This window comes from Misgurnus anguillicaudatus, chromosome 24, assembly GCF_027580225.2.
Source record: "Misgurnus anguillicaudatus chromosome 24, ASM2758022v2, whole genome shotgun sequence".
In the NCBI taxonomy this organism is placed as follows: domain Eukaryota; kingdom Metazoa; phylum Chordata; class Actinopteri; order Cypriniformes; family Cobitidae; genus Misgurnus; species Misgurnus anguillicaudatus.
Window position 1 is genome coordinate 16135709 of NC_073360.2, and position 16631 is coordinate 16152339.

Sequence of the window (16631 nt, forward strand, 5' to 3'; positions counted from 1 at the left end):
AGTGGGTTACCAGTGCATTTTATAACAGCCAAAGGGCGTTGTTAGGCACGACGCAAAGCGGCTGTTATATAATGCACCGCAACCCCACTGCTTTGCGGGGCCCATTGTGTTTATAAAACGGTTACTTCATATGCATAGCAGATTTTCATAAAATGAAACACAAATAAGTTGTAATTATATTAGTACAAATATTACTCTTCCGCCAAACAAAGTAGTTCCTCAGAATCAAGTGTGGATGAGACAGAGCGTAGTTCCCAACCAACACAGACGCAGCAAAGACACAATAAAAATATAATTACAGACTGTGGTATTTATTTTTTTATTAACATTCATCGAATTTATACATTAACATTTATATCGTATAACTGTTGAAGTGATAATTAAATATGCTTGGAAGCATGCTTTACAGAAAAATTATCTTCTTTAAAATATCTAGTGATGCTCCGATCAATGCCGATCTCCACTAAAAATACGTGGCCGATCACTATTCTGAATCGAACAGCCGATCTTATTCACAGCTATTTCATGTACTACGGCTTTTAATCAGTAATCCTTATCGATCTTAAATCACTGTTAGTTTGAGTCGTTTATAACATGCATTTGAAAAAGCAACACCCATCAAACATAATTATTAAACGTTTTCTTTGTTATCATGAAAATACCTGAAAAGGTTTGAAGAACAGCAATATAAATATATCCTTAAGCCCTTTCCTGGAGCTGCGTGTCATCATAGCTGCATGCGTATTGTTCTTCGTCTACAGCGCACCATAGCTTTTGGATGTAGTGGCATTTCGCCGTAATTCATTGAGAAGCATAGCAAGCATTACCGGCCGATAGAACGGAGCATCCCTAAAAATATCAAATGAAAGAACAGACCCTCCGCTTTAAAAAAAAAAAACTTTCATCCTACCTTCATATGTTCTCTTATCACCTCTCAAATTTAAAAGCGGAGATAATTCCATTTTTGTAACAACTTTTGTAAGAGATCAGATTCAAAGCCATGACGGTGTTTTAAGTGGTGAGTGAATGCGTCAGTGTTTAAGTTGGGTAAGATCACCAACCAGTGGATAGCGGAAATATGAATTTGAGGTAGAAACTCCTCAGGGAACGTTTTCCCTTTATTGACGAGACGACTCAACAATATTTGTTGACATTTATCTGGATATTGCCATTAATTGTGCAATTGTAGACAACTTAAAAATATGATTAAAGACTGTGGCGTTTATTTTCATAAATTAGTACGCAACAACAGTGGCGCAGTGATACTTATGTAATGCAGTCTTTTATCACGGCTTAGAACGTGTTTTAAACAATCAAAATGAAGAACCAGAACGGCCCGTTTTATAAACTTTTTTACAGTGTAAATGGGGGGGTTGAAATACATATACATCCAAATACTATAAAAAAGCAGGCCAAAGAGACACTATAAAAACCTTCTACGATATATATACCCAAATATATATATATATATATATGGCCAGCAAATAGATTGAGCTGAAAGAATACTAATACAAAAGGTTGCTGACCCCAGAATTTCACTGTACCCTGCTTTGAAAATGATGGCACCCACAAGTGAAAAAAGACCTGACACTTTAACACAATTTAACTAAAATATGGCCATACTTTTCTGTTGAGCCAACCTGATGAAGGTCTTGGACTTCCATCACTGACCTTTATAGTGAACCTAATCTTATACTAAACAGTCTGAATTCAATTTTATTGCAATTCCAGCCTGCAGTGAGACACCTGAATATAGAAATCAAAGCTAAATCAATTCTGACATGATAGTTCCTGTTTCACTTCTCTGAATGAATGTTATTATTCCATATTTGCTATTTTTTCCATACTAAAAGGTCAGAGACAGTCTGGCTTTTCAGATTCAGACACTATGAGTCAAAGGTTCAGTGCTGTGTATGCCAGCTGAAGTGAATAAACAGACTCGGGGTACATGTGGCTGGACTCCATAGGTCACACTAGATGGTCTGAGCCTGACAGCATGTCACAGCTTATTCAAAGGATTTGTAAGCAATGCACAGTATCTCAAACCCACGGGTGTCAGAATGACAGAAATCCACACCAGCATATCAGAGTAAATATTCTTAAGAAGTTTATTTGATACATGCGATATTTTTGGTACATCTCTTCAGTTGTTAAGGACAATAATATGGATTTATTTTAAGTTTGAAATAGTTTTTCAAAGGGCCATGTGAAAACATTCATTCATTCTTTGATTCAGGTTTAAGAATACAACTCATTCATCTGAACATTTTCTTGGAAGTTGTGACAGGTACTAAATCAGTTGGTTTCTCCTTGTGTGTGTTTTACTGTTTTGACTTTGTTCATTTGTTTCAGAGTACGCCGTGTCCCTTGAGCAAATTCCAAAAACTAACAGTGCGGGTGGAAGTCATCGGGTGAAGTTAGAGCAGAAAGCGGGAGCTATGCCCTATCACAGCGAGATCTGTTGAGGAACTGCTGTGCACAACGTAGAGTTGACATAGCTGCAATCTGTCACCCAGAATTCATCTCTCTTGTCTCCATGCTTATGTCCTTCAAGCTTCCCCCCTCCAGACTGATATCTTCAGCTGGAGATGCTCCATTTCCCACAATCCACCCATTCAAGTGACAGTGTTGATGCAGGCGGTGGTCCTGAAGAGTTCATGCTGAGCAGCTGACAAATTCAGAATGACAAACAGCCAAAGTGACGACGAGTCCCTCCGGCTGCCGCCCGTCCCATGTTCGATGGTGCGGCTGCGGTTAATGCTGTAATCTCAAATTCCACCTTACTAATACCATATGCTGACAACTCAGCCTCAATACACACATGCCGTAAATCTATACATGACTAGGGTGTGCAAAAGATATACTGAGTGCATACAAAAGCTGAAATATGCTGCCTTTGGAAAATCCATTCTAAGGTAAGAAGGCATCAAGGCATGTCCAAATCCAATGTTTGCATCAGTTCTTGTCTACTGAGATACTTCATCTGATTGATTTTTGAAGGCAGCATGGATTTAACCTTTACTACCTCTGATATCCAACAGTCCTGTGTGCATCCGAAGGTGATTGGTTGAGCAGGGCGATCTCAAAATATTGACAAGGGTTTTAGAGAAATTAGGGCTGGGCTAGTGTTGAGTGAAATGCCCCATTTTGAGATCATCCTATATAGTCGTTTACTCATTTATTAAACTACTGCCCCACTACTTTCCTTATGACAAGTCCCTTGATTGGTGGACAAAAAAGAAGCAAGGGCAACACCGTCATGACCGCAACCTTCTTAAAACTGTTGCCATTAATCCATCTGCATCATTAAGTCTAAAATTTCCTACGTGCCAGGGAGTGGGAACAACAAACTTGTTGGTTTTAACCCTCTGCGCTCCTAACAACCTCTCTAGTGCAAGGAAATGTCAGAGCTGAGCATATTACAAGTTCATGTGCTAGAATGAGTCCATGCAACACGCATTCAGGTCCGAACAAGAGTCCAAGACGCGCGTTGCGTCCACGTGCATGTGAGAAGAAATACGTGCGCATTTCAAACTCTCTCGCGCAAAGTAAAGCCTACAACCCCTCTCATGCCAGGAAAAGCATGCAATGCGTATGTTAATGTGAAACTATGATGCTAATAACAATAACTATCGGCATGAAAGACCGCTTTTAGCGATATGTTTGACGATCATCGACACACGATACTATCGTCTATCGTCACAACCCTAGGCTGGGCAAAACAAAACAACTTTTCGATTAATCTTTTTTTATTTGGTCGATTCAAAATCGTTCCTTAAAGCCCACAATTTTTTTTTCCATATTTATTTCCGCAAACACTGAACGCAAGATTAACGTTAATCTAATTAATAGTCTTCTCCACTAGATGTCACCCTCTTTTTTGCCTTGCGCAATGTTACCAAGGAATGAAAGGCGATCATTCAGTGCTTAAAATGGCGGTTTCAGGTGCTTCGTCGACATTGATGCCACCTTCACATAAAAGGTCAGAGGTTTGGAAGCATTTTAGATTTCGCAAGCCAGACGACGACGATAGTGTTGTGGCTTTTAATTTCTTTTTATTAATTACTTGTAAACTTCTGTTCACTGTTCTTTTTTATAAATATAGTATTTGTATTAAATCTAGGTTCATTGAGTTGAAACGAGAATCGAGTATAAAAATCGTTCGAATCGAGAATCTAAAGATAGCTTGTGAATTGAAATCGAATCGATATGGGGCATCTGAACCGATACCCAGCCCTAGAGAAAATGTTGTAAGAGTTTCTGTATAAATTTCTATCTTCTTGCATTTCTAGCGATAAATTTGTATGTTGTTTTTGTTTTATTTTTAGGGCTGTCAAAAGATTAATCGTTATTAAATCGCATACAAAACAAAAGTTTGTTTTTGAATACCATATGTGTGCACTGTGTAATTATTTTGTATATATAAATACACACAAATGCATGCATTAAAGAAAATTAATTTAAAAATTATATATATATATATACACATTTTGATATATTTTTATATAAATGTAAAGATATTTATATATCTTTAAAACAAGCCTAAACACAAAGCAATAATAAAGCTCATCAAATTTCTAGGAACTAAAAGAACTTAAAAAAACAACACAAAATAATCTTTTAAAGGTGTGGTGTATATTCAGCACTTCCAAGAGCATCAGTTTCTCTGCATGCTGGGATATGCTTGTTCGTAAATATAAGAAAGCAGTGCTGTATATTTACAATGCAGAAATAAATAAAAAAAATAGAGCAATACAGAACTGATTCTTAATTGAGTTTATCAGAGGTGCACATGTGTTTAACAACAATAAAGTGAATGTTATGCATTGCAGATACTGCAGTGATACAGGGTCAGGTTTCTGTACAAGCAAACCCAATATTAAGTATATCTCTGATGCCACCTGGAGCCAAAGCGGAGTAATTCTACACAAATTAAAAAAGATAAAACCAGGTCTGCTCAAACTAAATTTGAATTTTAGACGTTTTCATTATTCAAGTCTTCAATTTAACTGGTTTCATAATTTATTCATATTGCACTAGGAATAAAAAATGAATTATGCATGCATCTATTGCGGCCTTGCATATTATTTAAACAGCCAAGTTATAAAATGTGACCCTGTCTGTGAAATCCAGGCAAAAGTTTCATAATTATAAAATTAGGAACATCAAAGTTTGATTTTAAACATTGATTTCACATTGATTTCAATCTTTGTCATGAGCTTACTAAATATTAATTAAAGATATAAATGTTATATTTTCAGAGAATGTTTTTTACATAACGTAGGATGATTTTAAGTAGAAAACAGTAAATCACATACAATTATTTTAGCTGGGTTTCTCACAGATTGAGACTCAAAATACTCAATTTAAATTGATAGAAAAAAGCACATTGAGAGCTATTCGAAAATAATTTACTGCTTACCGGCCAACAACAGAGAATTTGCCGTCCTAAGAGGTTGTTAGATGTTTGGCATTTTAGCACATCATTAATCAAAACAGCACAAACAGCTGAGGTACGATACTCTTTAGTCAGCAAATTAAAGGTGAAGGGTTTAACATCCCAACATAATGTACAGAAACCGCCTTTCCACTGCACACGACATTCGGAAACGCTTGTCGGAGTTCGCCCCCTAGCGGCAGTCGTAATCAAGTTTCAGTTTAATCGTACATGGGAGATAAGCTCATTCCAGCACAAAAGGTTTTATTCTAATATTTAACATGGTGGAATAAATAAATGAATGCAAATGAATGAAACAATTACAGCTATATGACAAAGACTGCCAAAATATTTTGGAGAGAACATATGGAGACAAGATTAAAATATTAATGTATACATATTAAATTAATAATGTATTACTTGTATCAGTAATGAATAGTTTTTTAAAGGACTCAAGAGTTACAGATAAAGTTAATCAAAAACACTGTAAAGGAAGTGCTTTGCTGCCTTGAAATTTTTTGTTGAATCAACTCGAATTTACAAATCATTTCAACTTACTATTATTTATCTTAACTAGAGAGGAGTTGTTATAACTACTTTTCTTAACTATATTTTATACGTTGTGACAACTCATCTCTGTTCACATGACTTGTAGGTCTGAGTTGATTTGGCGGAAAGTTTTGAGGCAGCAAAGTATTTTTTACAGTGAAGGATTAAATAATTTTCATCTTGCACAGCGTTTTGATAATACACTGAAATAGATTACTTCCGGTCAGCGCATCGCATGCGGTGAAGTCGCAAAAGTTAACTTTTTAACGGATCCAACTGCCAAAGCGGATCCGAGAATGTGGAAAGGCGGCTTAAAGTCGCCATGAAAATAAAATGACCTAGGGAGTCAGCTGACATTGGCTTAACTTAGCACCCTCTCCTATGTGTGGCATTATTACTACACTCACTAGTACAGTTTAATCTTAGCCGCTGTATTCTGCTGTTTATGTAGTCCATCGATTTTTCTGTGTTTTCTCCTGCATCTATTAATGTAAAGCTGCTTTGAAACCATGAAACAATTGTGAAAAGCACTATATAAATAACATTTAATTGAAAAAATAAATTGAATTGAAAAAAACTGTAATTTCATTGGAATATTGTGGTATTTTTTTTACAAATGACATTATTTAAAAAAAATGAATGTGCCCTCAAAATCTTTAATCAAAAACACAAATCCTTAAAATGATCCCTTCCTTAAAACGATCTCTCTTTACTTGTGGTCATATGGCATGGCAGGTGGGCAGGGTCTGGGAGAAGATCGCAACGATTAGCAATTAGCAACACAACCCAACTTCAAACGATTCAATCAGATATCGATGGACAAATTCAAATACATCCCTGCCTTATTTCATTTCAGAAGCTGTTTCACTCGGATATACGTCAACACGGGAAAAATAAGGCAATCACCAATTCCGTTTCATGGTGACTTTCAGACAAGTTAGTCATAAATTAAAAGTATAAACACTTGCGCTATTAAAACACTTTGTTTCCTGAACAGCCCAACATGAGAATATTTAGGGTGGGGTGATCTGGTCTTTTGACCAATGGCAGGAGGAGAATGCAAAATACTCCTCTGTAATGTAATTTTTGCAACCCTGCTACTAAAATCATCATCATCTAAAAGTTGGATAAGTTTTGCATTTATGTATGGTTTGTTAGGATAGGAAAATATTTGGCCTAGACACAACTTTTTAAAAATCTGGAATCTGAGGGTGCAAAAAAAAAATTAAAATATTGTGTCCTTAGCAATTGCATCCATTCACAAAAATAAAGTGTTGATATATTTACGCTAAGAAATTAAAAATATACATCTTCGTGGAACATCTGATCTTTACTTAATATCCTAGCAATTTTTGGCATTAAAGAAAATAGATAATTTTGACCCATACAATGTATTGTTGGCTATTGCTACTGGGCAGGACCACTGTAATGAGCCCTCAACAGATGGTTTACACAAAATGTATCTGTCTTGATCTGCATATTTGAAACGATGCAATTGGCTGATCGTTTGAGCTCCAAATCCATCTTTTAAAACCAGTTAAACGAGCATCTGATCCTGAAATTGTTTATAAAGGGCTCTTACTGGATTAAAATGGGTTGTCACTCACAGCCTTCACTGTTCAGATGAGGATGCGATATAGCGGGTACAAGTGTGTATGGAGAGATTTGTCTCATGAATCACTCCTGCGCACAGGCCTGTAGAGTGGGCGTCAGTGATCACAGTTCACGGTTACGCAAGTCTTCGCAGTGCCTGCTGCAGTAAACCATCTGCCACTCAGTCTCTTTCAATGGACACAATACTTCTGTCTATACAAAACTCTGCCCTCTTAAAGGAACAGTTCACACAAAAAAGAAAATTCACTCATCATCATGACTAGGGATGTAAAAAAAAATATTGAGCATCGTAATATTTCATTTGGCAATACTGTACCGATTTGCAAAAAAAAAATACAATATCTTTTTTTTTATAAAAAATAAATGAAAGATTCATGGCAGTTGTTTCGTTTGGAGTTTACGACCACTAGTTAGCATTCTTCTTATGTGTGAACTTAAACAGTACCAAGAAGTAATAGCATTGTATGCATATGGTGGTGTGATCTCAATGACAACTTTCCTAAAATGATACCCTATTACATTCCTAAAATATCCGAATATATTGGAGCGATTCACAGTATTGCAACACAACTCCTTAACACTGCTCTAACCCTGACCTTGTGTCCTTACAAACCAATATGCCGTTTTTTATTTTTGTAAACTTTTAGATGGTCGATTGTGAAAATGCCTGTATTAATGCAAAAGGAACAAAAGCTTCCAAATATATTCCAAGTTTCCAGCATTTGTATTTTTATGCATTCGGCAGACACTTTTATGCAAAGCAGCTTACATTGCATTCAACATTTTTATGTTCCCTGATATTTATCTTGTTCTAAACCTTTAGTTTTTTTATTCTGTTAAACACAAAAGAAGATATTTTGAAAGAAAAGCACACACAGTTGATTTCTACTTTTAACCACCACAGAATGTGCTGTTACTAGTTTTACCTTGGCTTTCTTCATGCTGTTCATCACATTCCCAAGGTCCTCCATGTCAATGACCGAGCCGTGAGAATGGTCTTCTTCACCTGAGGATTCAGAATCACTGCTGGACTCCATCAGCTCCTCCTGAGAAGTAGACAAAGCTTTAGGGTTTGCAAAAAACATCTTGTATATCTCACCTAAGAAAGGCCTAGAGAAGATTATCAAACATAAAGTCTCATAACGTTCTTGTAATTTGATCAGAAACATGTCTACAATCTCTGTATCACGATTTGCCTGTGTTTGTGGTGTTTAAAGTTATAGCCTACTCAATTTTAATATTAAAATATGTTAATACCTTAACTAAGAATTGTTGATACATCCCTCTATCATCTGTGTGCGTGCACGCAAGCGCTGGAGCGCGCTGCGACGCTTCGATAGCATTTAGCTTAAAGCCAATTTATACTTTTGCGTCGGGGTTACGCCGTAGGGTACGCCAGACGCTACGCACGTAGGCAACGCCGTCATGAGCATTTATACTTCTGCGTTTGTGTTGCTCTGCAGTTAACCGCCGAAATGCGTAGGAGGAAACACAATGCATTCACGCCGACCAATCACAGATCTTGCGGTCCGCGTCGTTTCGACGTGTAGTTACATTTTTGAGGAGGTGCACGTCAGGTACTGCGAAGGCTACGGCGACAGGGTTCGCGTCTATGCGTATATTACGGCGTACATATAACGCGCACCTAACGCAAAAGTATAAATTGGCTTTTAGCCCCATTCATTCAATGCCGCCATCTAGAGACAAAGCTAGAAGTGACCAAACACACCAACGTCCCCCCCATTCAAGACGAGCAGCCACACGAGCAAGCTTGGTGGTACAAAATAAAACGTAGCGCTTTTCTAACTGGATTTAAAAGAGGAACTATATTTTATGGCGTAATAGCACTTTTGGGAGCACTCCGACTCGCCTGAAAAGTCCGCTCCCCTTCTCACTCTCATAATGGGAGAGGGAGGGTGTTACTGCGCCGAGTCGAAGCACTCCCAAAAGTGCTATTACGCCATAAAATATAGTTCCTCTTTTAAATCCGCTTAGAAAAGCGATACGTTTTATTTTGTACCACCAAACTTGCTCGTATAACTACTCGTCTTAAATAGGAAAAACGTTGATGTGTTTGGTCACTTCTAACTTTATCTCTAAATGGTACCATTGAATGAATGGGGCTAAGCTAAATGCTATCGAAGTGTCGCAGCGCGCTCCAGCGCTTACGTGCACGCACACAGATGATAGAGGGATGTATCAACAATTCTTAGTTAAGGTAATACCATATTTTAATATTGAAAATGAGTAGACTATTCCTTTAAGACAATGTCTGACAAGGACATGTTGCTCAATAACAGCTTACATTTACCAATTATTATATATAACTAAGTATTATCCATCATCTGTGCATTCTTAACTCATTTCCTGACAGCCTTTTTAAAAACAAAATTGCCCGCCAGCATTTTTTGTGATTTTCACAAAAGTTTCACAAAATGGCTTTCAAGGAAAACATTTTCTTCTATAAATATATAAACATACAAATATATCAAATGGAAGAACAGACCCTCAAACAAACAAAATGGGAGATTTAAATGTTGAAAAATTAGTTTTTGCTTCAGTTCTTTTTTTTATAAATTGGGTATCTAGTGGATAATAGCAAATATACACATTACGGTAAAAACTCGTCAAGAAAGCGTCATTGGCAGGAAAATGTTTTCTCTTAATTGACAAAATAACTCGTCAATGGCGGGAAAAAAGTTAATAACAACAGAAGATAAGAAAATGTGTTTTACAGGCAGAGAAAAGTTATAAATGCTCTCTCAGTTTGTAAGTCGCTCTGAATAAAAGCATAGATAGGTAAATAAAGACACTTTTCCATGACCCTTCAATTGAAGAGCAAATAAAAAAGCAGCCAATGGAAACGCAAAAAACTGCATACCGCAAAAACGTTTTGACGCTCGGATGAGGTGGTCTTTCATGCGATTCGAAAAATGAATATCGCAAAACTGCAATGAAAAATGTTTTTTATTTTTGTATTTACAGGTCACCTGATGTGCATGAAAGTCACATGATCACTCTTTAAAAAGTAACTAAACCCTAAACCAATTTTTTTTAGTACCGTATTTTTCAGACTTTAAGTCGCTCCGGGAGTATAAGTGGCATCAGTCGCATCAGTCAAAAAATGCATCATGAAGAGGAAAAAAACACATAAAAGTCGCATTTATTTAGAACATTATTATTCTTTTGGGAGGCATTTTGTTTGTGAAGTCTTTCTCCGTTGTCTTTAAGTTAATGTTTCAGTTAACAGTTTTTTCAAGGGTAGGCTACAGGAGCAACATATAGCGCCCTCTCGTGGCTATAGACAGTAATGTTTTTCTTTGGTTCACTTTAGTCAGTATCAATTTATTTTGACATATAAGTTGCACCTGACTATAAGTCGCAGGACCAACCAAACTATGAAAAAAAGTGTGACTTATAGTCCGGAAAATACGGTAAAGATCTGTAAGAATGGGGCTTTATTAGTGCTGTTCATTGACTTGAGTAACTTTTTTGACAAAGTATTTAAATGCTACAATAGTGCTGCCCTCTTCAGGTTGAACAGTGGCTACTGCAGTTGAATTTTCCTCGCTACAACCCTACGTAAGCAGGTTCAAGCTCACCACGCCGTTGTTACGATCTTAACCCCACACTTGGTACGAGCTCAGTACATCCCCTCTATCTCCATTAGGGATCTGCCCACTTTTCTTGCATTTTTTAAATATTGCCAGTGGGTGGAGTCAGGCTCTGACCAGGGGTTTAGTTACTCTTTAAATATGGCGCAGTATGTTTTTTTGGAGGACAGTGCATAACATCCGACAAGAACATAACAAAAATCCTGCTCAGTATGATTTCAAATCGCTCTTGCGGTATTTTTATGTAATCTGGATGTTGTTCTTTGCGGCGCAGAATGATATTGAACATACCTGTCACCATGGTTTTTGAAATTACTTTTTGCGAAAGAACAAAATTAAGTTTTAGTCAGATAACATTGGTTAAAGGAAACGCTGTCATTCCGCAATAGTTTTTAATCGACATTTAGAAAATAACGCTTAATTTTACGCAAATGTTTAATGGAAACCAGGCTAATATAAATGCATTTCGATTTGATTTATAAAAATATTGAATAAAACACTGTGCACTGATGACTTATGCTTAATAATCTATGCGTTTGTTAAAGTAAATGGCTAATTTTAATCTCATAAAAATGTTTCCTGCAAGAGCACATCTACAAGAACAAATTTTCTTCTCGGGCCTATAATGTCACCCCTGCTGTTCAGATCCCATTTACATGAGTGAACCACACTCTGTAGCAGAACAATCTGCTCACCGCTAGTGCATTAAGAATGGTTACCATGACTACCTGTGTTCAAAGACATCAGAGAGAGGAAGCCGACTAACCTCTGAGCTGTTCTTCTGGGCGAGCGAGTGATCGTCCTCTGCCTCCTCCTTATGTTTCTTCTTATTTTTGCATTTTTCCTTCTTGCACTTCCCCGAGCAAACTTTCTTTTCACCTTTAGCCAGGGCCAGCAGACGGCTCAGGAACTTCGTTTTCCAGGCTTGGAAATCCGCCTGGATGCTGCCGTTTCGACTCTTCACCACGTTGCAATCGCCTTCACCTCTGGTCATGATCCGGGCGGCGCTCAGCATCCATAACCACTTATCAATGTTCTTACTCACCTGAATACATAAAAAAGTAAGAGTAAGGCTAATGCGACTGAAGCTGAGCGAAATTAATAAAAGAATAACTGTCTAACCGTGTTATAATGGCCGACGTAAACAGAGTTGCCTAGGCCGAAGACGGCATATCTCATTCCCTTCAGGTAGGTTTTTCCATAGCGAAAGTCAGTGGACGCTTCCTCAAGCCATTTACAAAACCATTCAGCGCTCTCTGTGGGCTGTCCATCAGTATACGTGGCCACCAGGAACACACAGATCATCTTGCTTGAACACTAAAGTAAAAAATGTTAAATAGGTTACTTATGGAAACGGCTTCTTTATAACAGATCGAAGAGTGTGATTTCTAATGCTAGGCAATAAATGTCTGAATCTAATGAGGAAATATTTTTTTAAAGGGCACCTATTTCATTGCTAAAAGTAACTTAATTTTGTTTATTTGGTATAATACAATGTGTGTCATATGGTTTATGGTTAAAAACACATTATTTTTCACATACTGTACATTTTTGTAGCTCCAGATATTCCTCTCTTCGTCAAACGCTCCGATTTTTACCAAACACATCGATCGGAACAGCGCTGTATCCCTGATTGGCCAGTCAACCTGTTCGTTGTGATTGGTCTGAATACCTCTGACGTCAGCCGGAAATGTGACGCTCCTTACCATGTTTGAAAGATTCGCGCACAATGCAATGCTAACAGGAATTAATTTACAGGCTGTGGGTCCAAAGTGGGAGGAATTATGATAATGTCGGTATTGTCTACATCACCAATCCCAGGAACATCGTTAACATGTACTAATACACACTTACACACCAAATGAATCGGACCAAAGTTGCTTTTTAATGCTTTTTATTTTAATACAGACTATTTTAAGGACATTTATCATTTTTTGCAATGTGATGTTATTTTAATAGAAGTTAAGCCCTTCTTGCCTCCAAATTCTCATTACTGTACTGCAAAGAAAAATAAAATCTATAATACAGTAATAAAAATAATATTGTCCAAACAGAAAAGTTTTCATCTACTTAAAATTAGTATAAATTTAATTTATTATAATTATTGTTATGTATTAGTTTATTTTTATTTATACTTTTTTGTTTGTTTGCTTCTTGTCTTATGTTGTGTTTGTTGTTTCTTTTGCTTTGGGTGTCTCTTGTTCACTGTGTTTTGTTATATTTAGAGAAAAAAAGCCAAATAATATTTTTAAAAAAGACATTTTTATTTACTTGAAATCAGTATATATTACATTTATTATAACAATGATTGTTTATTTGTTGCATTTATTCATTAATTTAATTTTCTGCATATTTGTTTGTTTTTATTTTGTTTATTTTGTGTTCATTTCTTTTTATTTGTTCAAAATAACCTGGTTCTTTTGGTCTAATGAGCTAAAGTGTGGATGAAAGAGGAAAGTTATTATCCACAAAAAGACCAATATTAAAAAGACTAATACCATTGATAGCAAATTTTAAAACCAAAACCTACAATGCTCCCAGTAATTTCTCAGTGATATTTCCCATCACAAAATGATAACAAATCTAGCAGTTTATATATTCATTTCAACATTTTCTACATTCAGGACACAAGTGAAAAGACCATAAATTTTACAGCACAATGAGGTCTTTGATTACGCGATGAAATAGCAACCAGCTGAGAGTGAGAGGTGCGCAAATACAGTAAACATGTTGGAAAAGCATTTTAAAGTGTCCAACAAAGACACGAAAACATACATGACAACAAGTTTCATTTATCATTTAAAATCAAGAAATCCCCGAACACCACGCAGCATATGAGAAAGACAGGGCGGCGATTCTGGGTATTTGTCTGCTGAATGCACAAGCACAGAGAACGAGAGACTTTAGCTCTTCATCTCATGTCATAGTACGACAAACTGCATCAGCAGTATGTAAGAAAAACTTCCTAGAACCAGTAAAGTCCTACAATAACAAACAGGCTTATATTAAATAAGAAATAAACTGTTTATTAAAGCTTTTTGGTAGACCACTTTGTTAAGAGCTTTTTCCTCTGTCATTCTCCTGTCAAACTTGCCGCCATCTCTCCCTTTGCTCAACATACAGTACCAGGGCTCCAGACTGCCACCAAATGGGAGCATTTTGCCACCAAAATTTGAGAGTGTAACCAGTAAATTTGACCTTTTTTTTATGATGTGACACTGGATTTAAAAACAGCACATTTAACTTTCTGCATCTATCATGAAAGAATTTATAAGTAATACAGTGAAAATTAGTAGAAATGTGAATATTTGGATAGCATGTTGATTTACAGTGCGTGCCCCTAAATTTTCTGGTTGCGCCCCTAAAATTTTCAGTTGGGAGCCACTATCCTCCTAGTGAAAAAAGTTAGTCTGGAGCCCTGAGTACAGTGCTGCATAAGCATTGTTGTAAGTTTTTTAAGGCAGAATAATAAATAGGTTATTTGCATTTTGTGCGGAAATAGAAGATCGGATTAATATCCGTTTAGCCAAGTCTCATGTATGTGGTCAAATATCTGATCAGAGAAGTGACCAGATATAAAAAGGCTCTATAATGACTGCTGGGAAAATGTTCATTGTTATATAATGAGAAAATAAATATAGTAAAATGGACATTCTGAAAATGTAACTTGTGCAATAGTGAGAAAATTGGCAAAAAATGGAAAATTTAAAATATTTTTGGGGGGGCATTTTTGCCTTAATTTGACAGTGATTAAGGAGAGGACAGGAAAGTACAAGGAGGAGAGAGGGGTATGGGATCGGCAAATGACCACGAGCCGGGAATCAAGCCAGGGTCACCGAAAGTGCGAAAGTACCACATGTCGGAGCCCGTCTTCGGCTGCGTGTTTCATTTTGTTCGGCTTTGGCCAACCATTTTTTTAATATGTGCCACACCATTTTACATACCAAAATGAGACACATTATCATACTGCTTGACATTGTAATGCTAAAACTGATTCTCTTTAAAACATGTTGTGCTCACCTCTTCTGCTAGACGGTCATCTGGATCATAATCTTTCATATCCGTGATCTCACACTCAAACCCTTGACCCGTGACATCTTCAGCAAGCTCTCTGGCAAACCCCTGCACAGGGATAGAAATGTAACACAACCACATCAGATATTTGCATATGATTTTATTAAAGGTGTCAAAAGAGTTTTTAAGCTTTTGGCACATGTGACAATGTAACATTTTAATATCCAACCTTTGCTGTCGCAGTCTGGGATCCATAAAATATTCTGACCCCAGCAACATGAATAACTTTCTCTGTTTCAGATGACAGTTCCTTCTTTCTCTCAGATCTTTGAGGCAGTGGATTTACAGGCTGGATAGGTTTCTTCTATAAAACAACAATTTATTATTTCATAATGGACATTGGACACAGCAGCAAAGATGTAAGCTAAAATGTAGTGAACAACATAGAGACTAAACAGACACGCTACCTTTTTGAAGGCTACATTCACAGTAAACCAGACTCCTATGAGAACAGCAGCAGCAGTATACAAATATAACCTGTTTTGCCACACAGCCAGCAGGTAAGGCTCAGTGTAGCCCCAAATGTCACTTAAAGCATCTGTGAAAGCAAATAATACAGTTAACCCAAACTAAACATGAAAACAACATTAGAAACAAAACAAAAATATAACGAGAACTGTATTGATTTAATGGGAACTATTATGGGGTCTGCTGGTAATATAAGTTATATTTTTGAGATGTCATCAGATTGGAACCAATTCAACACCTTTAAAAATCCTTCTGGTATAAACACACAACTAGAGAATTTTGTATTTGTCCTAATGGTGAACAGCTAAACAATAATATAGGTAAACAATAGTTTGCATTGTTGTTTTTATCAGCTGGGAAATGTGCGTTATATTAAACAATCAGCGATCGTAGCTGTAACGTACATTTTACTTCAAATATCGTTAAACTATAAAACACGAGGCGCGCTTTTCATGCCCCAAAAAGCTGCCTAGATGGGACGCTCACTAGGTTTCGAGACGCAGCCTTATTGCCTGTTTCGTGTGACGCGGTTGTTGTGCAAATATGTGTGAATGTGAATATAGACCATCGTTTATCATTTTATTATAAATAAATAATTTTGTATCTTCGCTATGGTATCTGCTAGTGCTCAGTCACGCGTGTAGAAATAAACTCATCTGAGACCTCACAACCGACTGCACAATACATCAAACTCGACAACGTCGCTAAAAACAACATCTTCTGTAGTTTATCAAACATGACAGCACTTTTTATAAATCTAAGTTACAACAAAAGAAAGTTATAGATCTAATGCGAACTATACAACAAGCTAACTTTACGGGTGCATCTCGATGGACGCCGCCATGTTGTTATGGTAGGAATGCTGGGAAAATGAG

At 36.7% G+C, this 16631-nt stretch overlaps 1 protein-coding gene across 2 annotated transcripts in view; it reads right to left on the bottom strand.

The window, feature by feature from the left end:
* tyw1 (tRNA-yW synthesizing protein 1 homolog (S. cerevisiae)) overlaps positions 1 to 16628 on the bottom strand; it is an 89653-nt gene extending 73025 nt beyond the window's left edge. Inside the window, exons 1-7 of one of the 2 annotated variants that reach the window (XM_073863049.1) lie at positions 16410 to 16628; positions 15696 to 15823; positions 15458 to 15589; positions 15235 to 15336; positions 12337 to 12531; positions 11981 to 12259; positions 8527 to 8646 (exon numbers count right to left, since the gene is read on the bottom strand). In XM_073863049.1, the coding sequence (XP_073719150.1) occupies positions 8527 to 8646; positions 11981 to 12259; positions 12337 to 12531; positions 15235 to 15336; positions 15458 to 15589; positions 15696 to 15823; positions 16410 to 16494 (1041 nt within the window). In that variant the 5' untranslated portion in view covers positions 16495 to 16628. Of the gene's footprint in view, positions 1 to 8526; positions 8647 to 11980; positions 12260 to 12336; positions 12532 to 15234; positions 15337 to 15457; positions 15593 to 15695; positions 15824 to 16409 lie in introns of both variants that reach the window. The other variant, XM_073863048.1, reaches the window with a different exon arrangement.
* Positions 16629 to 16631: the final 3 nt, after the last annotated feature.